Source organism: Hemiscyllium ocellatum, unplaced genomic scaffold (genome assembly GCF_020745735.1).
Source record: "Hemiscyllium ocellatum isolate sHemOce1 unplaced genomic scaffold, sHemOce1.pat.X.cur. scaffold_962_pat_ctg1, whole genome shotgun sequence".
In the NCBI taxonomy this organism is placed as follows: domain Eukaryota; kingdom Metazoa; phylum Chordata; class Chondrichthyes; order Orectolobiformes; family Hemiscylliidae; genus Hemiscyllium; species Hemiscyllium ocellatum.
In genome coordinates, this window is record NW_026869329.1 from 109,977 (window position 1) to 130,864 (window position 20,888).

Below are 20,888 nucleotides of genomic sequence, written 5' to 3' on the forward strand. Positions count from 1 at the left end.
CCACTACCAGACACAATGCTCCCTCCAAGTATTGTTTAACATGGATGAGTATCGATTCATCCAGAGAGGATGGTATGTGATAACCAGAAGGGGATTTCTTTCCCCATGTTTAATGTGAAGCCATGATACTTCATGGATTTAGGAGTCAATATTGAAGACTCTCAGGGCAAATCTCTCCTGACATAGACCACTACTGCTGGGTCTGTGCTGCCAATTATACAGGACCTACCACAGAATAGTGATTAGTGATTCTGTGAACATATCAGGCTGTTGCTTTCCTAATTTGGCACAGTCCCCAAATGTTAGCAAGGAAGGCTTTGCAGAATCAACAGGGCTATTTCTGCAGTTGGCTTCTCCAGTTTGATGCCAAGTGGTCCATCTAGCTTTACTTATTTGTTGAGACTTCATAGTGACTAATACAACTAAGTGTAGCAGGCCATTTCAGAGGACAGTTGAGAGTCAACCACATTGTTCTGGGTCCAGAGTAATATGTAGGCCAGACCAGGTGAGAATGGCAGATCTCCTTCCCTGAAGGGCATTGATGCAGAATTTCTGCTTGATGTGTATGGGGATTGTGTGAGTCATTTTGTTGGACTGGGTATATTATTGTACATCTGTGTGAGGGGTATGATGTGTGTGGGTTGTACGTGTGTAGGGATGTACGTGTTGTGGGTGTATGTGCGTGTGCGTGCGTCTGGGTGCATGTGTGCAGTGTTGTGGTTTGTGTGTCATGTATATGTTCGGTGGGTATATATTCATGGGGTGTGTGTGTGCTGGGGGTATATGCATGTGGGGTGTGTGCATGTCTGCATATTTGAGCACGTGTCAGTGGATCTGAGTGCGTGTCAATTCTCCAGAGTATTAATTATTATTTTTATTCCAGAATCTGTAGACTGATCCACCTATTTTGTGTCTGAAGTTCTGATGATGTATTTATGCGAGATGAACGACACGAAGTGAACACCCCCAAAATATCACTGTTTACAGTCAGCACACGGATTCCAGAACTGACTCCAGAGCTTGGAGTTTATGTTTCAGCAGCTCAGTTATTGCCAACCATTAAAAACTGTAGGAGCATCACAGCAGCGCTTGCATTGGCAGCTGCATTAATCCAGAGTCAGCATTTCCAGGGCAACCCGTAACCACTGTGCAAACACTGAGGGATGACCACAATATTCAGATAATATTACATAAGAAATCTAACCTTTTGAACTTCACATAATCATCGAATGTCATGTGTTGTTTCTTGTTGCTGGGTGCATGAGTTCTGCTACCCTTCTTTTTCCTGTGACCTTTCCTGTGGGATTGGGGTAATAATGCAGTTAAATGAAAAAAATTAAGTAATTATTTAAAATGAAGTTTGACCAAAATTGATGTTTCAAATGAAGGCACCCTCTCCCCACGACTTTAGGCAGTCAGGTTCAATGGTCAATCTTTCAAACATTAGTCAATACAATGTGGGAGTTTTTAGACAGAGAGACAGACTGAAGTAACCACATCTGCATTTGGTTGTCTGCTCTCATTAAGCAAAAATAAGAGTTGGACACATTGTGATGCATAACAAGTAGTGGTGTACAAATTACACAATCATACCTACTGGAGAGATACAGGTTCAACTGGGTTGGTGCAGGCAATCATGTACCCATTGAGGGAAACTGGGTGAGGGGTGAGGTAGAGAATGATGTCCTTCTGAAACTGGTTTCTCTGATAGTATTAATCAGCATTCTACCTTGTGTATAAGTCTGTCTTGAGGACGGCCAGATGGGGAATAGGGTATCTTGGCACAGGAGACTGTCCAAAAGTGTGGCAGTGGAGAAGAGAGCAGAATATTGAACTACCCAGACATCAACTGGGATATCGCAAGAGTATGAATATAGAATGAAATGGTTTGAGAATTTTGGAGAATTTGACCACACAGAGGCAAAAGGTTTTTAAGTTTAGAAAGGCATCACGTGTTGGCTGTTTTGGTGAGCCAAAGGGCCTGTTCGGTAATGTTCTTCGAATCTCTGTGTATTAAGTGGACAATAGGTGAAGAAAGTACAGATGAAATTAGATACAGGAAACCACAAAGCTTTTGCATGAGGAAAATCTGTAAATTTGTAATTTATATAATTGATACACTATTGTATTCCTTTAATGGAACATACCCTCTACATTAAAGAAGATATTCTTGACATCAAAGGGTAGAAATTTAGAAAACAAACTTTGTGTTAAAATTAGATAGAATGTTTACTCAATGTTTTCTAAAATATTAAAACTTTTAGTAAAGGTCACAGGGATAAGGGATGGTGAGTACAATAAGGTCACAAAAGAGGTAAATGATAGATGTGAGAATGACAATGTTACAGTTAATATTTAAGTCTGGCTTTAGCAAGACATGTCAATGCAAATAATGGTCATGGATTTAAAGGGATCAAGTAAAATGTTCGTTTTATGTTTTACACACCTGGCAAGCAAATATTGTCAGACATCAATAATAAAAGGAAAAACAATAAGAAAATAATTGTGGCTGTGGTAATTGAAAAGTGAATGGGACCACCAGCTAAGTTTCTTACTGAAAATAGGGGGTGTTTGAGAGTGGTGAATTTAGTGCTCTCTATGTGTGAGTATGAATAGAATAATTATGGATCTGGCAGCAGAAAGTCCTTTTAGCTGTTGGAGTAATGCAGTAAAATGGTACATAAGATTTTGACAGACCAGCCAAACTGTAAATTAATGTCTGCACTTGTGTGGACTGCACATTCTTTGAATTTGTTGCAATCAAATCGTTCAGGTCCACTCTTCAAGATTGTTTCGTGTGGATTACAAATTTACAGATTCTGAAGAGTTATAGAAAATAGTGAGAAGCCAGGCAGTTCTCATACCTTAATATTCACAGCAATGAAGATGAAACTGCTGCAATTGAGTTTGTCTAATAATGGACAGATCAGTTCTGATGCTTAATAAAAAGGTCAACACAGCGACTCAGTGGTTAGCACTGCTGCCTCAAAGCAGCAGTGACCAAGGCTTGATTTTGCCCTGGGATGATTGCCTGTGAGGAATTTTCACATTCTCTATGTGTGCATGGGCTTCCTCCTGGAACTCTGGTTTTCTCCCACAGTCCAAAGGTTGTGTAAATTGCCCCGTGGTGTAAAGGCTGGGTGGATTAGCTGTAGAAATGCAGGGTTACAGGATCGAGAACAAAGAACATCACAGCACAGGAGCAGACCCTTCACAGCCTTCCACACCTGTGCCTATCCATATCCCCTATCTAAATCTGCTGCCTATCTTTACCTTCTAAGGAACTATATCCCTTTGCTCCCTGTCCATTTCATGCATCTGTCCATAAACATCTTAAATTACACTATCGTTCCTGTCCCAACCACCTCCGCTGGACCTCTTTGCGTAAAGAACTTCCCACGTATATCTCCCCTAAATCTGTCCCCTCTCATTTTGAACTCGTGACCCCTAGTAATTGAGTCACCCACTTTGGGAAAATGTTTCTTGCTATCCACCCTGTCTACACCTCTCATGATTTTGGAGGCCTCAATCAGATCCCCCCTCAAACTCCTTCTTTCCAATGAAAATAATCCTAATTTACTCAACCTCTCCCCATAGCTGGCACCCTCCATACCAGACAACATCCTGGTGAACCTCCTCTGCACCCTCTCCAAAGCATCCACATCCTTTTGGTAATGTGGCGAACAGAAATGTGACCGAACAGTCTTATATATGACTGCCAACTTTCATACTCAATGCCCTGTCCAATCAAGGAAAGCATGCCATATGCCTTCTTGACCACTCTACTGATCTGCACTGCCACCTTCAGGTAACAATGAATCTGAACTCCCAGATCCCTCTGTACAGCAATTTTCCCCAAGACATTTGCATTTACTGTATAGTTCATTCTGGAATTGCATCTTCCAAAATGCATCACCTCATATTTGTCTGGATTGAACTCCATCTGCTATTTCTTTGCCCAACTCTCCAATCGATCTATATTCTGCTGTATTCTCTGACAGTCCCCTTCACTATCTGCTACTCCACCAATCTTAGTGTCATCTGCAAACTTGAGGCAACCTACACCTTCCTCCAAATCATTTATGTATATCACAACAACAGTGCTCCTAGCATGGATCCCTCTGGGACACCACTGGTCACAGTTCTCCATTTTGAGGAGCTCCCTTCCACTACTACTGCTTGTCTCCTATTGTCCAACCACTTCTGTATCCATCTAGGTAGAACACCCTGGAACCCCATCTTCACCTTCTTCATCAGTCTACCATGGGGAACTTTATCAAATGCCTTGCTAAAGTCCATGTATATGACAGCTACATCCCTTCCATCATCAATCAACTTTGTCACCTCTTCAAAGAATTCTATTAGGTTTGTAAGACACGACTTTCTCTGTACAAAACCATGCTATCACTGAAAAGCCCATTTTCTTCCAAATAGCCTATCCCTTAGTATCTTCTCCAGTAGCTTCCCTAGCACTTATGTCAGGCTCACAGGTCTGCAATTGCCTAGATTATCCCTGTTACCCTTCTTAAACAAGGGGACATTAGCAATTCTCCAGTCCTCTGGGACCTCATCCATGTTCAAGGATGCTGCAAACATAACTGTTAAGGCCCCAGCTATTTCCTGTCTCACTTCCCTCAGTAACCTAGGATAGATGCCAACCGGACCAGGGGACTTGTCCACCTTAATGTCTTTTAGAGTACACAACACTTCCTCCCTTCTTATGCCAACTTGACCTAGGGTAATCAAAGATCTATCCATAACCTCAACATGTGCCATGTCCCTCTCCTCGGTGAATACAGATGCAAAGTACTCATTAAGAATCTCACCCATTTTCACTGACTCCACGCATAACTTTCTTCCTTTGTCCTTGAGTGGGCAAACCCTTTCCCTCGTTACCTCTTGCTCCTTATAGATGAATAAAGGACTTTCGGGTTTTCCTTAACCCTGCTCGCTAAGGATATCCAGTAATCCCTTTTTGCCCACTTAATTCCTTGTTTCAGATTGGTCCTACATTCCTGATATTCATCCAAAGCTTCATCTGTCTTCAGTCGCCTAGACCCTATGTGCGCATCCTTTTTCCTCTTAACTAGTCTCACAATTTCACCTGTCAACCTTGGTTCCCCAATCTTGCCATTTCTATCCCTCATTTTCACAGGAACATATTCCACCTGAACACTAATTAACCTCCCTTTAAAAGCCTTCCACTTATCGAATGTGGATTTCTCTTCAAACAGCTGTTCCCACTCTACATTCCCCATCTCCTGACGAGTTTTGGTATAGTTGGCCTTCCCCCAGTTTAGCACTGTTCCTTTAGGACCACTCTCATCCTTTTTCATGAGTTTTCAAAAACTTATGGAATGGTGATCACTATTCCCACTATTTCCCACTGAAACTGCAACCACCTGGTTGAGCACATTTCCTAACACCAGGTCCAGTACGGCCCCTTCTTGAGTTGGACTACTTACATACTGCTCTAGAAAACCCTCCTGGATGCTCCTTACAAATTCTGCACCATCCAGGCCTCTAACACTAAATGAATCCCAGTCAATGTTTGGAAAATTAAAGTCTCCCATTACCACCATCCTGTTGCTGCTACATCTTCCTATGATCTCTCTACGTATTTGTACCTCTATCTCACGTTCGCTGTTGGGAGACCTATAGTACAATCCCAACATTGTTACTGCACCCTTATTTCTGAACTCTGCCTATATTGCCTCACTGCTCAAGTCCTCCATTGTGCCCTCCTTCATTACAGCTGTGATATCTTCTTTGATCAGTAATGGAACGCCTCCACCCTTTTTACCTCCCTCTCTATCCCACCTGATACATCGATATCCTGGAATATTTAGTTGCCAATCATGCCCTTCCCTCAAGTCTCAGTAATAGCAATAACATCTTACTCTCAGGTACAAATCCAAGCCCTAAGTTCATCTGCCTTACCTACTATACTTCTTGCATTAAAACAAATGCACCTCAGACCACCAGTCCCTCTGCGTTCGCCCTCCGCTTCCTGCCTACTCTTCCCCTTAGTCACGCTGACTTCATTATCTAGTTAGGTAGAGGACTAGGTCGGAGTGGGATGTGCTTCAGGGGGTCAGTGTTAATTCAATAGGCAAAATGGCCAGCTTCCACACTGTAGGGATTCCATGATTTGAATCTATGAGGTCGGTAGTCTCAAAGGACAACTGCCAGAAGTGGTAAGCAAAGTCAAATGCCTGTGAGATAGGTCAAATGAGTGGATAAATATGACTATTATATATGCAGCTGGGAAGGCCACTAGAAAATACTAAACCTGGATGAATGTACAGGAGGTTGGTGTCATTGATTGGGAACATGAAGTACAAGCATGGAAGGCAAGAAAATAATGTCATCTCAAACAGTGGGTCTGGGAATGAACATTTCATGAGAAAGAGATCTTAAATCATTGAAATAAATACTGCGAATAGGTCACACAGTAGCAGCCTAGAAGGCAAAATAAAGGATGTAATTTAATAGGGACAAGAAACATTGAGGTCAGATTTTTCCCTGGTTGGGCAGTTGTAGTGCGGAGTTAGAATTGGTAAAGTGCACGGGGACCCTGTGGAATCTCAATTGCAGGATTCCTTCCCTTCTAATCAGGAGATCAAGTTTTCCCTGGACAATTTCATTATGCCTAGAACATTACAAACCTCTCCATAAAAACATTGGAGACTTCAGATAGTTATGATGAAATTAAATAAAATACACAGGGAAACACCGGAGTAATTATTAAATTGATCCCATAGCTAACCCACAACTCTTACCACTTATACCCACATGCTCTAACCGGCAACCCTACCACACCAAATGTTCATCTCAGGACCTAACAAACCTTGGCCCAAACCACTGTATCCCCTCGTCCAGACTCGGACCTACACTAAACTAGATCTGATCTGACCCCATGCCCATGTCACTGCCACCAGACCCAACCTGACACCACTGCAGCCCAATCCGACCATCTGTTCCCTTCTCCCAAACTATCCTGATTCAATCCAACCCCTATCAATCTGCCAGACTCTACCCAAGCCTGTGTTGTTAATCTAAATCTCCTTGATGCAATATCTAACCTCCTTCCTCCACTGCCAAACCAAATTGTTTCCGTCCACCCCGACCCTTACCTGCTCTCTTGTGGCCTTGCGTTATCCACACCCCACCTAGCACACTACCTATTTCGCACCCTATCTCTACCCATTTGTTATCCTGGCATCCAACCTCCCCTTAGCACATTACATTCCTGGCACCCTTATCCTCCTGTCTACTTAGCAGTCAATCCTCACAGCAAGTAAAAAGTGAGGTGTGCAGATGCTGGAGATCAGAGCTGAAAATGTGTTGCTGGTTAAAGCACAGCAGGTTAGACAGCATCCAAGGAACAGGAAATTCGACGTTTCGGGCCAGATGAAGGGTTCTGGCCCGAAACGTCGAATTTCCTGATCCTTGGATGCTGCCTAACCTGCTGTGCTTTAACCAGCAACACATTTTCAATCCTCACAGCAACCCAACATCACCCTTACCTTATTTTTTTTCATACTTGACAGCAGACTGGCTGTCCGAAACATTTATATTTTAGATTACGGCTGCTTACTGCTGTGAAAAGCAGGAATGGTTTGACAGATCTGTGCATCAGAATGGAAGTGCACCTTTGCTTTTCAGAAGGTGGCCTGATCAGAATACTGTTTATGTAGAGCTTCTTTTTCTCATATATAAAAAAAGTGAGTAGCTACTTGTGTGGGATTGCCAGTTACCAGAAAATCTGGCCCTTATTAGAGGAGTAGCATGTGGGCTTGAAGAAAAACTGAAATCAAGATACAAGAATATAATCACCAATTAAAAGCAATTTTGAACATTTTTTGGCTTTGTTGGGAACAAATGTCTGGGATCAATTGGTGTTAAAATTGCTTTAAATGTATTTCACTCACCGAAATGGAAAAGGCACCGACTACAATAGGGACATTCTGGAAGTTAAATAAATGTATATGTAGCTTAAATGATGCCTCAAATGTTAGGTACTTTTCAGTAAGGTCTGTCTTACTAAAATCAAGTTGTCATCAGCATGTTTTACTGGCACCATGAGGAGGACAGATTTAAAGAAATTTTAGGACGTAATTATTTTTTGTGGAGTGAGAGCATTGAATTTGGACACATTGTCATAAATGGGTTAAAAACAGAATTCAAAATTGGAAGTCAAGCTTGTACATTTTTCAGACACACTGGTCATGTGTCAATTTGCATCAGCATTCTTCTTTGGAAAATATTAGCCCCATTGCTAGTCAAATTGGCCTTCACAAAACGATACATTAGCTTCTATAACTGGAGGTGGAGGAATTATGGCTAAGAAATAGCAAGTGGAGTTTAATATAAATAAATCCGAGGCCCCCTTGCATTTTGGAAAGTCAAATCATGGTGAATGGAACAGAGGGATCTTGTAGTTCAGGTTCATAGCTCTCTGAAAGTGGAGTCACAAGTAGACAGGACAGTGAAGGTGGCTTTTGGCACATTGCCTTGACTAATGAAGGCCATCGAGTATAGAAGTTGGGAAGTTATTTTGCAGTTGTACAGGATGTTGGTGAGGCCGCACTTCACTTGGGGTAGTGTGTTCACTTTTGGTCACATTACTATAGGATGTTACTAAACTGGAAAGAGTGCATAGGAAATTTACAAAGATATTGCCTGGACTCAATGATCTGAGTGAATCGGAGAGGTCGGACAAGCTAGGAATTTTGTCTTTAGAGTATTGGAGACTGAGGGGGGGATTCTTATAGAGGTGCATAAGATCATGAGAGGCATGGATAGGGTGAATGCACTCTCTGGAGGACTAAAAGGCATCAGTTTAAGGTTAGAGGGGAAAGAATAAAAGGCAACCTGAGGAACAACCTTTTTTACGTAGAGGGTGGCATGCATTCAGAAAGGGCTACCAGCAGAAGTGGTTGACGCGGAAACATTAATGACATTTAAAAAGCATTTGGACAAACACATGGATAGGAAAGGATTAGAAGGATATGTGCCAAGTGCAGGGAAATGGGATTAGTGCTCTTTGGGGGGGTTTAAACTAACTCTGCAGGGGCATGGGAACCTAGACTGTAGCTTTAGGGTGCAGGACCTCGAGTGTAGGGAGGTTAGGAACATGGCATCAATCTCGAACGAGGGTGCCTGTAAACAGGAAGGTGGCTTGAAGTGTGTATACTTCAATGCGAGAAGTATACGAAATAAGGTAGGTGAACTTGCAGCGTGGGTTGGTACCTGAGATTTCAATGTTGTGGCTATTACGAAGACATGGGTAGAACAGGGACAGGATTGGCTGTTGCAGGTCCCAGGGTTTAAATGCTTTAGTAGGGTCAGAGGTGTGGGTAAAAGAGGGGGAGGTGTGGCATTGCTTGTCAAGGATAGTATTACAGCGGTGGAAAGGACGATGGATGAAGACTCGCCATCTGAGGTAGTTTGGGCTGAGGTTAGAAATAGGAAAGGTGAGGTCACCCTGTTAGGAGTTTTCTATAGGCTTCCTAATAGTCCAAGAGACATAGAAGAAAGGATTGCGAGGATGATTCAGGAGAAGAGTGAAAGTAATAGGGTGGTTGTTATGGGGGAACTTTAACTTTCCAGACATTGAGTGGGAAAGCTATAGCTCGAGTACGTTAGATGGGTTGGTGTTTGTCCAATGTGTGCAGGAGGGTTTCCTGACACAATATGTAGACAGGCCAACAAGAGGTGAGGCCATACTGGATTTGGTTCTGGGTAACGAACCAGGCCAGGTGTTAGAATTGGAGGTAGGTGAGCACTTCGGGGACAGTGACCACAATTCGGTGACTTTTACTCTGGTGATGGAGAGGGAAATGTGTGCACTGCAGAGCAAGAGTTATAGCTGGGGGCAGGGAAATTATGATTTGGTGAGGCATGACTTAGGATGCTTGACTTGGAAAAGTAGACTTCAAGGGAAGGGTGCAATCGATATGTGGAGCTTGCTCAAGGAGCAACCATCGAGTGTCCTTGATAAGTATGTACCTGTCAGGCAGGGAGGAAAGGGTCATGTGAGGGAGCCGTGGTTTAACAAGGAATTGGAATCCCTTGTTAAAGGGAAGAGGGTGGCCTATGTAAAGATGAGGCATGAATGTTCAATTGGGGTGATTGAGAGTTATAAGGTAGCCAGGAAGGATCTAAAGAGAGAGCTAAGAGCAGCAAGGAGGGGACATGAAAAGTCCTTGGTTGGTAGGATTAGGGAAAACCCAAAGGCTTTCTATAGGTATGTCAGGAATAAAAGAATGACTAGTGTAGGAATAGGCCCAGTCAAGGATAGTAGTGGGAAGTTGCACGTGGAGGCTGAAGAGATTGGTGAGACACTGAATGAATACTTTTCGTCAGTATTCACTCAGGAACAGGACATTGTTGCCGATGTGAATATTGAGTCACAATTAATTAGAATGGATGGCTTTGAGGTATGTAGGGAAGAGGTGTTGGAAATTCTGGAAAGGGTGAAAATAGATAAGTCCCCTGGGCCTGATGGCATTTATCCTAGGATTCTCTGGGAAGTAAGGGAGGAGATTGCAGAGCCATTGGCCTTGATTTTTATGTCCTCGTTGTCTACAGGAAAGGTGCCAGAAGATTGGAGGATAGCAATTGTGGTTCCTTTGTTCAAGAAGGGGAGTAGGGATAACCCTAGTAACTATAGGCCGGTGAGTCTCACTTCTGTTGTGGGCAAAGTCTTAGAGAGAATTGTAAGGCATAGGATTTATGAACATCTGGATAGGAATAATGTGATCAAGGATAGTCAGCATGGTTTTGTGAAGGGCAGGTTGTGCCTCACAAACCTTATTGAATTCTTTGAGAAGGTGACTAAGGAGATGGACGAGGGTAAAGCAGTAGATGTGGTGTATATGGATTTTAGTAAGGCGTTTGATAAGGTTCCCTATGGTAGGCTACTGCAAAAAATACAGAGGTATGGCATTGAGGGTGAGTTGGAGGTTTGGATTAGGAATTGGCTGGCTGGAAGGAGACAGAGGGTAGTAGTTGATGGTAAAGGTTCATCTTGGAGTGCAATCACCAGCGGTGTTCCGCAAGGATCTGTTTTGGGACCACTGCTATTTGTGACCTGAAGGAGGGGCTAGAAGGTTGGGTGAGCAAGTTTGTGGATGATACGAAAGTCAGTGGAGTTGTTGACAGTGAGGAAGGATGTGGCAGGTTACAGCAGGATATAGATAAGCTGCAGAGCTGGGCAGAAAGGTGGCAAACAGAGTTCAATGTAGCTAAGTGTGAAGTGATTCTCTTTGGTAAGAGTAACAAGAAGATGGAGTACATGTACACAGATCTCTGAAAGTTGCCACCCAGGAAAATAGTGCTGTGAAGAAGGCATATGGCATACTGGCATTTATTGGTAGAGGAATTGAGTTCCGGAGTCCTGAGGTCACGTTGCAATTGTATAAGACTCTGGTGTGGCCACATCTGGAGTACTGTGTGCAGTTTTGGTCGCCATACTATAGGAAGAATGTGGAGGCACTGGAATTGGTGCAAAGGAGGTTTACCAGGATGTTGCCTCGTATTGTAGGAAGATCGTATGAGGAAAGGCTGAGGCACTTGGGGCTGTTTTCAGGTTTAGGGGTGACTTGATAGAGGTGTACAAGATGATTAGGGGTTTAGATAGGGTTGACCATGAGAACCTTTTTCCACGTATGGAATCAGCTATTACAAGGGGGCATAGCTTTAAATTAAGGGGTGGTAGGTATAGGACTGATGTTAGGGGTAGATTCTTTACTCAGCGAGTCATGAGTTCATGGAATGCCCTGCCAGTACCAGTGGTGGACTCTCCCTCTTTATGGGCATTTAAACGGGCAGTGGATAGGCATATGGAGGATAGTGGATTAGTGTAGGTTAGGTGGGCTTGGGTCGGCGCAACATCGAAGGCCAAAGGGCCTGTACTGCGCTGTATTTTTCTATGTTCTATGTTCTAAGTATGGACAGACATTTTGGTTGGCATGGACCAGTTTGGGCCAAAGGGCCTGTCTCCATGCTGTAGGATTCTATGACTCGATGGTACTTCTTATGCAGTAATCAATGGCAATGAGGTTTGTGAAGTAAATGTCTCAGATAAAAGTATTGAAATAGTTTTCTTTTGGAGTAAAATCATTAACAGGGATGTGGGAATGTTTAATGTAGAACACAAACAGATCAGCCTTGATATATCTGCTCCTGTTCAGCGTGCACTCCGCCTATTCACAATATAAGTTATTATAGCATTAATTTCCTTTCCTGGTAGCCCCCGGACCTTACTCTCACCGCTGTCAGTGCTGCTGCAAAATCCCATGAGTTAAGTTTTTCAAGGATTAATTTACCTACCTGGCAGTCCCCTGGTCATCACTCTCACCACTCCTGCTGCGGCTGCAAATATGGAGATTGCTGATCCCACCAGGTAAGTTTTTAAAGGATTAATTTACTTTCCTGGCATCCGCCTAGTCCTCCCTCTCACTGTTCCTTTTCCTGCTGCAAAAATGGACGCCACTGATCCCACAAGATAAGGTATTAAAGGATTAATTTACCTTCCAGACAGTCCCCAGTCTTTGCTCTCATCTCTCCTGCTGCTGCTGCTGAAAAAATGGAGGGATGGGAGGTATGGGATGCAGGGAAATCCTGGATATATAATTGACCATCCGAAAGAAAACAGCAAATGCTAGTGGATGGAAAGTATTCCAACTAGAGGTCAGTGACCAGTGGTGTCCTGCAGGGATCTGTTCTCAGGTCTCTGCTTTTTGTAGCTTTTATAACTGACTCGGATGAAGAAGTGGAAGGGTGTGTTAGTACGCTTGCCGATGACACAAAAGTCTGTAGTGTTGTATACTGTGTTGAGGGCAGTTGCAGGCTACAAGACATTGATAGGATGCAGAGCTGAGCTGAGAAGTGGCCGATGAAGTTCAACCTGGATGAATGTGAAGTGATTCATCTTGGAAGGTCAAATTTGAATGACAGGGTTAAAGACAGGATTCTTGGCAGTGTGGAGGAACAGCAGGATCTTGCGGTCCATCTAGATAGATCTCTTAAAGTTGCCCCCCAAGTTGACAGAAATAGAATACAGAACAATACAGCACAGAACAGGCCCTTCGGCCCATGATGTTGTACCGAACATTTGTCCTATCTTAAGCACCTATCCATGTATCTATCCAATTGCCGCTTAAAGATCACCAATGATTCTGACTCTGCCACTCCCACAGGCAGCGCATTCCATGCCCCCACCACACTCTGGGTAAACAACCTACCCCTGACATTCCCCCCTATACCTTCCACTCTTCATCTTAAATTTATGTCCTCTTGTAACACTCTGTTGTACCCGGGGAAAAAAATCTCTGATAGGGTTGTTAAGAAGGCATATGGTGTTTTGGCTTTCATTAATAGGGGGAATTAGGAGCCGCGAAGTTTTGCTTCAAACTCTATAGTTAGAACACACTTGTATTTTGTGTCCAGTTCTGGTCGGCTCATTACAGGAAGGATGTAGATGCTTTAGAGAGGATGCAGAGGAAATTTACCAGGAGGGCTTGTCTTATGAAGAATGGTTGAGAGAGTTAGGGATTTTCACACTGGAGAGAAGAAGGAAGAGAGACCGGAGAGATGCATACAAGGTAATGAGAGGCATAGACAGAGTAGATAGCCAGAGATTTTTCCCCAAGGCAGAAACAGCTGTCAACGGGGTCATAATTTTAAGGTGATTTCATGAAGGTATTGGGAAGATGTCAGAGATAGGTTCTTTATGCAGAGTGTGGTAGGTGCGTGGAATGCACTGTCAGAGGTGGTAGTAGAGTCAAAGACATTAGGGACATTTAAGTGACTGCTGGGCTACCACATGGATGGCAGTAAATTGAGGGGTGTATAGGTTAAGTTGAACTTAGATCAAGATAAATGCTAGGCATAATATTGTGGGCCGAAGGGTCTGAACTGTGCTGTACCGTTCTACGTTCTATACTGTTGGATGTTGATAAAGGCTTGAGGGGCTGGATTGTCTACTTTTGCTCATATTTCTTATGTTTATATGAAAACCTTAAAATGAACAAACGTCCAGTTCAGGCAGTGTCTTCCGTAGCTGAATTACTCACTGCAGGGAAAAGGCTTAATCTTGTATCATTTTCGCTTCTTTGCTAATCATTTTAAATCTGCCCTCTGTTCTTGATTTTAGCACAAGCGACCCCAACATCCATCAGAGCTCCTCCCAGCCTTCTTTTCTCTAAGAAAAATAGTATTAACTTCACCAATGTAAGCTCATAACTGAAGTTACTCATCACTGGCACTAATATTCGATATGATGTCAGCTAACCCTTTTAGATATTTATCGCTTTATACAACAGAATCAGAAACAGAATAAATAGTTTTTGTGCCCTCTCCAATGTCTTCACATCCTTTCTAAACTCAAAGTCACGTGGGAAGACTGGTGAACTAATTTCAGTTTTATCATTAAAGCTATTTTCTCCAGTATTGTAATCATGATAATGTGAAATCATCTCTGAACAGCATGTCCACATGCCAAGTCATCAGCCTTTTTTCACAACTTAAGGTTGATGGCTGATCTCAAGGAAGTCAGAGGAAAGGGAGGACACTGAAAGACTCGTTGACAAGGGAATAAATTAAATATGGATCTTGCTGATAATCCTCATATAATGATATGGACAACATCTCACACCCCAAACCACATGTAGTCAGGGATACTCTGCATAAACTCTGCTGAGTAGAAGCGGCAAAAACTGAGAGAGAGTTTGTGGAACTCTGGTAAGTTTAGTGTTACGATGCTCAAAATTACTGTTGTGCAGAAACGTCTCAAAATGGCTTTTTAGAATCTATACAAAAAGCAGCTAGAGATTCCCATATCTACTACATTTGTGCCTCTTGAAAAAGTTCAACTGTTTTTTGGGACCTCACTTGCCTTTTGCAAATCTACACTGGTTCTCTCAGATGAACTCACATTTGTCCAAATACATAACCACACTGTCCTCAATAACAGATTCCAGGATCTTCCCACAATGGAATGAGATTACAGGTTGAAAATCTCAACCTTTCACTATTTTATCCATCTCAAAGAATACAGTGTCAAAAACAGATTTCCAATTTTCCAACTTTCCACAGCTAAATGTATACTTCCATTTCACAGCCACACCAGAAACTCTCTCATTTATATCTATGGATTGATGTCCACAGCAGGACTCACACCTGTACTCACCCAGAGTTCACAACTTAATCAGGTCTCCTACACACATGCCTGCACACCCACTGGTTTGTAATCCAGAGTAGGACTCCCAGCCTCCATCTGGATGAATAGATAAGCTGGCTTGTATTGAATATACCTAACGTCTTGCTTTAAAGCAGATAACATCTTGATTCTCAAGAGTTTTAGTCGGAAACGGGAATGTTTGAGAGCAGTTAAGTTCTCAGCTAACAGGATGGTTGAAACTCTGGCGTGAGTTTCAGTGTGGCTGCTGTGTAACTGGGGAAGCTTCCACTTTTGATCTATTGAATACATTAGGCAGGATTAAGTTCATCTGAGGAGCAGTGCATTACCAAATAAAACTCATAAGGGAACAGTTCAGCATTCTCATAAATATCTCCGTACTCTTCATGTACGATCAAATATTATCTTACATGAGTATTTGTGCCAATCTGTTTTTGAACAGCAAAATCCCCACCAAGAACATAGAGATAAATAATTTGTTAATCTGTTTGTGCTGGTGTTGCTTGAAGAACAAATGAGAAGTACTAGCAAAATTTTCTCCCAGTCCTCAAACTGTGGTGAAATATTCAAAACTCAGCAAAGCAGAATGACATGGATAAGTGATGGGGAACTGAGACTGACCAGCTCATATTCACTGTGTTGTCACGTGAAATGGGATCCAGCAAGAGTTAGCAACTTCTCAAAGTCAACTTTGAATGTGGAGGAGGTTGTGCTCGAGCAGGTGGGAAAAGAAGCAAGCCACACTTACTTCAGCTTTGTCTCTTGACTGACATCCTTCAGGGTAATGTTTTCAAGCTTCGACTCCCTCTGAATTTCACCTTTTTTTTCAGCCAACTGACGATTAAGTTGTTCCAAAGCAATAAGCTGTCTAGGATATTGAGAAGTTTAGTCAAAGACTTTTCTACACTGTTAGCAGGCAGCGTCATCCTAAAATTCTCTACAGAAACTCTTCACTCTTATGGTTTACAAAATCGAATGGTTCCTAAGAAGGCTGGGTGTGACCATGGCTAGAAATGTAATGCCTGCAAAGTGAAAAGTCCAAGTAGTACTACTATTCAAAACTCCACGCACAAGTGGTTGACAAAGAGGCAGAAATCCAGGCTTGAGGAGTCGGAGATTGTGGTGCTCAGCCTGGAGTCACTTTGCGGTTAGCCTGACATTGACCCAGCCATGCAGGAGGCAAACAAAGAGAGGACTGGGCCGCAGAGGGACCTGCAACCTGTTTGGCCAAACAATCTGGTTTGTGGAGCTGTGGATTTTGTGGGCCACATTTACATATGTTGTGGGAAGTTTGACTTACTTTTTAGTTATTTAAAGAACCTGCTGCGGTTTTGCCTGCTCTTCAGCCTCAACTTCCTTATTGTTCTGCATCCAATGGAAGATGGGGGTGACTTAATCGTATGCCTGTATCTGTGTTTGGCTAAAGTAGCCATCTGGCAACAGGCCACGGAGTAGGTTGTCATTTTAAATTGCCCTGCCTCTCTTCCACCGTTACAACTGTGCCTGGGTAGAGAGTCATAGAGAGGTACAGCATGGAAACAGACCCTTCAGCCCAACTCGTCCATGTCAACCAGATGTTCTTAGCTAATCTAGTCCCACTTGGCAGCACTTGGCCCATATCCTTTTAAACACTTCCTTTTCACATTGCCATGCAGATGCCTCTCAAATGTTGTATTTGTACCAGCTTGTACCGCTTCCTGTCAGCTCATTCTATATACATACCAATCTCTGCCTGAAAAAATTGTCCACTGTTCCTTTTTAAACTTTTCCTCTCTCATCCTAAACCCATGCCCTCTAGCTCTCAACTCCCCCAAACCTGACAACATCTTTGTAAGTCTTTCCTGACCCCTTTCAAGTTTCACAACATCCGTGGAGAGGGAACATACTTCAATCACTGGTGGTCTTGAAGCATTTACTGATAGGTGGGCACCACAAGGGATGCAGTGAGTTGTTTGTGGGTGGAATGAACTGCCAAAGGAAGTGGTGTATGCAGGTACAGTTAAAAAATTTAAATACTATTTGGATAAGTACATGAATAGAAAAGGTTTGGAGGGATATGGATCAAACACAAGCAAGTGGGACTAGTTTAGTTTGGGAACATGGTCGGTGTGGGCTAGTTGGACTGAACAGTCTGTTTCCATGCTGAATGTAGCATATTTCCAAATAATTTTAATTTAGCTCCCTCCTATCATTGCACTGTCTCGCAGTATTTCAATCTTGTTAATTAGCTGATTTCTTAAATTGGTGTTGAGACTTATTTCTTTAAAAATTGAGAGCTCTGTTCTTGAGTGTCACATGATAGTGTCCCCTCCTATAGGCCACAAGATTCCATCTGTTGCAGATGTGTCATATCATGTTGAACAGGTAATTACAAACAGAAGTTGTGTTATTCTCCGATAGGTAGTTGATTTATAGATAAGGAAAGGATCCAGAAGGGAATGGTGGAAACTTATTTTTGTGTTAATCTACAGATTTACAATCAAACATTTGTGAGTCTTTCAAAGTGTTTTGCTACCTAATTCAAGATCTTGATATTTGTCGATAAAACTGCACTCAATGTTTCTTCCAGGTTGTGTTGAACATGAAGGAGTACTGAAGGAGGACGGTAGGTAATAATCAGTAGACCTGCTGTACAGTATTTAAACTCATAAAATGAGGCATCGCGAGGTTCAGAGTCAATATTGAGCAGTCCCACAGTGAATGTTGCTCATGTTTATGCCACTGTTGTTGTATGAATACCCAGCATGGTGGTGGAGGAGTCTGGGATGTAGCTGAAACATATTGTTCGGTATGTCAGACCGTCAGTTCATGATGTATGGGGCAGCTGTCAACATTTTTGTCCATATCCTCAGACAAAAGAGAAGAGGATTACGCAGAGTCAGCTGTGGCTGCTTTTGTTGCATCTGAATGAAAAGATTTGATTGAAACTGAAACTCTAACAATATTATTAGGTGTTTGGTACCACTTCATGGCTATCCTGGCCATTAAAAAGGGCAGATAATGCTTAACCAAAATATTTTTCAATTGAGGATGGTGAGAAACTGGAACTCACTGCCTGCAAGGGTGATAGAGGCAGCTACATTCATAACATTTACGTACACTTGCAATGCTAAAGCATATGCACTGTGGGCCATGTTTGAGGGTTTGAGCTATACGGAGAGGCTGAATAGGCTGGAGCTGTTCTTCCTGCAATGTCGGAGGCTTTATAGAGATTTATAAGCTCATGAGGGGCATGGAAAGGGTAAATAGACATGGTCTTTTCCCTGGGGATGGGGAGTCCAGAACTAGAGGGTATAGGTTTAGGATGAATGGGGAAAAAACTTAAATGGGACCTAAGGGACAATTTTTTCACACAAAGGATGGCGTGTGGATGGAATGAACTGCCAGAGGAAGTGGTACAAGCTGGTACAATTACAACATTTAAGAGGCATCTGGATGGATGTATGAAGAGGAAGGGTTTAGAGGGATTTGGGCCAAGCACTGGCAAATGGGATATGATTAGTTTGGGGTATCTGGTCAGCATGTTGGATTGAAGGGCCTGTTTCCATGCTGTACATCTCTATGACATAATAACTCTAAGTGCTGGAAAACTGAATTAGAATTGTAATGTTTTTGACCTACACAGACTTGATGGGCCAAAGGTGCTTTCTCTGAGGGGTAGATCTCTCTGATTCAAAATCTAACCACCTTGCTGTGTCCCTGCTGTAGACAACACTGGATAAGAAGGCAGATTTCTTTCCATAAAAGGATATTAATAAATCAAATTGTTGTTTTTAACAAAGATTTAAAGTGCTGTGCTCATTACAGATACTAGCATTTCAATGCATGCTTATTTAATCAATGAAATTAAAATTCCATTGAGGGGAGTCCTGGCTTCTAGATTTACTGAAACGAAAGTAAAATACTGCAGATTGCAAAAATCTGAAATGAAAGCAGAAAATGTTGGAAAACGGTAGGTGGTGGAAAAATAGGAATGTTACTGGACTTTTAATCTAAGTAATCTAATGTTCCAGTCCCACCCAATTTAGAATTAAAACCTGGTATAATGATAGCAATGTAACAACTGTTGATTCTTAATAAAACCCATCTGGTTCATAGATGTCCTTTAGGAAAGGAAATCTGCAAATGTGCCATCCTTACTATGGTCCACACATGACTCCAGAACCACAATAATTTGGTTGTCTCTTGACTGCCTTCTGAAATGGTTGACTCAGTCAGTTAATCAGCTCAAGCGCAATTAAGGATGGACAATAAATGCTGGTTCAACCTACGATGCCAACATCCCATCAACTAACATAAATAAAAAGAGCAGGTCTAGCACTACCTGTGAAGAAAGAAATAGAATTAATATGTTGCAATGATTTTTGCCTTTCCTTTCATTTCTGATTCATAATTCTGTTTTCTGTTTGTTTTTTTTACTTTATTTGTCCTTTCTCATATTTCTTAATTTATAAATGTTCACTTATATAATTAATGCAGAAAGACATCGTGAAGTGCTTGCATCGTCAGCCAAAGTGGAGCAGTTCTTTTTTGATTATGCTTTCTCTACAATCAAGAGGGTCGTCCATTAAGAGAAAACTGAGTGAATTACGTCTATGCTCTGGGTGTAGGTATGCTCACTGAGCTGGAAGGTTCATTTTCAGACATTTTGTTATCATACTAGGTAACTTCTTCAGTGAGCCTCTGGACGAAGCACTGCTGATGTTTCCTGCTTTCTATTTATATGTTTGGGTTTCCATGGGTTGGTGACATCATTTCCTGTTCTTTTTCTCAGGGGGTGGTAAATGGGGTCCAAGTCAATGTGGTATCATGGTAGCCCACAAATCCACCAATACACTAAAACAGCAACTAATGAACTTGAAAGACCCTATACAGACAACAAGCAAAACTAATGTCATTTTCAAAATATTGTAACAAACACTACATTGGACAAAGAGGCAGAAAACTAGCCATCAGGATACCTGAACATCAGCTAGCCACAAAATGACATGACCATCTCTCACTAGTATCCTTACATACAGATTAGGGAGGACATCACTTCAACTGGGACAACACATCCATTCGAGGACGAGCCAAACAGAGACACGCACGAGAATTCCTAAAAGTATGGCATTCGAACTGGAACTCTATCAACAAACAGATTGACTTGAACCCCATTTACCAATCCGTAAGTAAAATAAAAGGAAATGACATCAACACAGGAAATAACATCACCAACCCAAGGAAACCCAAACATATAAATAGAAAGCAGGAAACATCAGCAGTGTTTCATCTGGAGGCTCACTGAAGATATTACCTAGTATGGTAACGAAACGTTGAAATTGAACCTTCCAGCTCAGCAAGTAAACCATCCAGAACCTCAACCTGAGCTACAAATCTTCTCAGAACTTGCTAAAGTCCATGTTCCCTGGAGTTCAGAAGGACATTAGATGATGCCACTGAAATTTACATGATTACTTTCCTGGGCAGGGTATCTGGAAAATGGGGAGAAAGGAGTAGATAAGGGACTCCTTGTTTAGGATGGAGATGAGGAGAATTTATTTTCCACAGTTTGTGAATCTTTAGAATTCATTACACCAGAGAGTTGTGGATTCTCGGTGAAAATACATTTAAGGCTAGGATAGCCATGATTTTGGTCTCAAGAAATTCAGGAATATGGGGAGTGGACAGGAAAGCAGAG

The 20,888-nt window shown here is 42.2% G+C and overlaps 1 protein-coding gene across 3 annotated transcripts in view; it reads right to left on the reverse strand.

Annotated features, from left to right (window-relative positions):
- LOC132814912 (EF-hand calcium-binding domain-containing protein 12-like) overlaps positions 1 to 20,888 on the reverse strand; it is a 49,338-nt gene that overhangs the window by 11,410 nt on the left and 17,040 nt on the right. The window contains exons 3-4 of one of the 3 annotated variants that reach the window (XM_060823607.1): positions 15,957 to 16,076; positions 1,205 to 1,297 (exon numbers count right to left, since the gene is read on the reverse strand). In XM_060823607.1, coding sequence (XP_060679590.1) covers positions 1,205 to 1,297; positions 15,957 to 16,076 — 213 coding nt within the window. The remainder of the gene's footprint in view (positions 1 to 1,204; positions 1,298 to 15,956; positions 16,077 to 20,888) is intronic. The other 2 variants (XM_060823609.1, XM_060823608.1) reach the window with 2 other exon arrangements.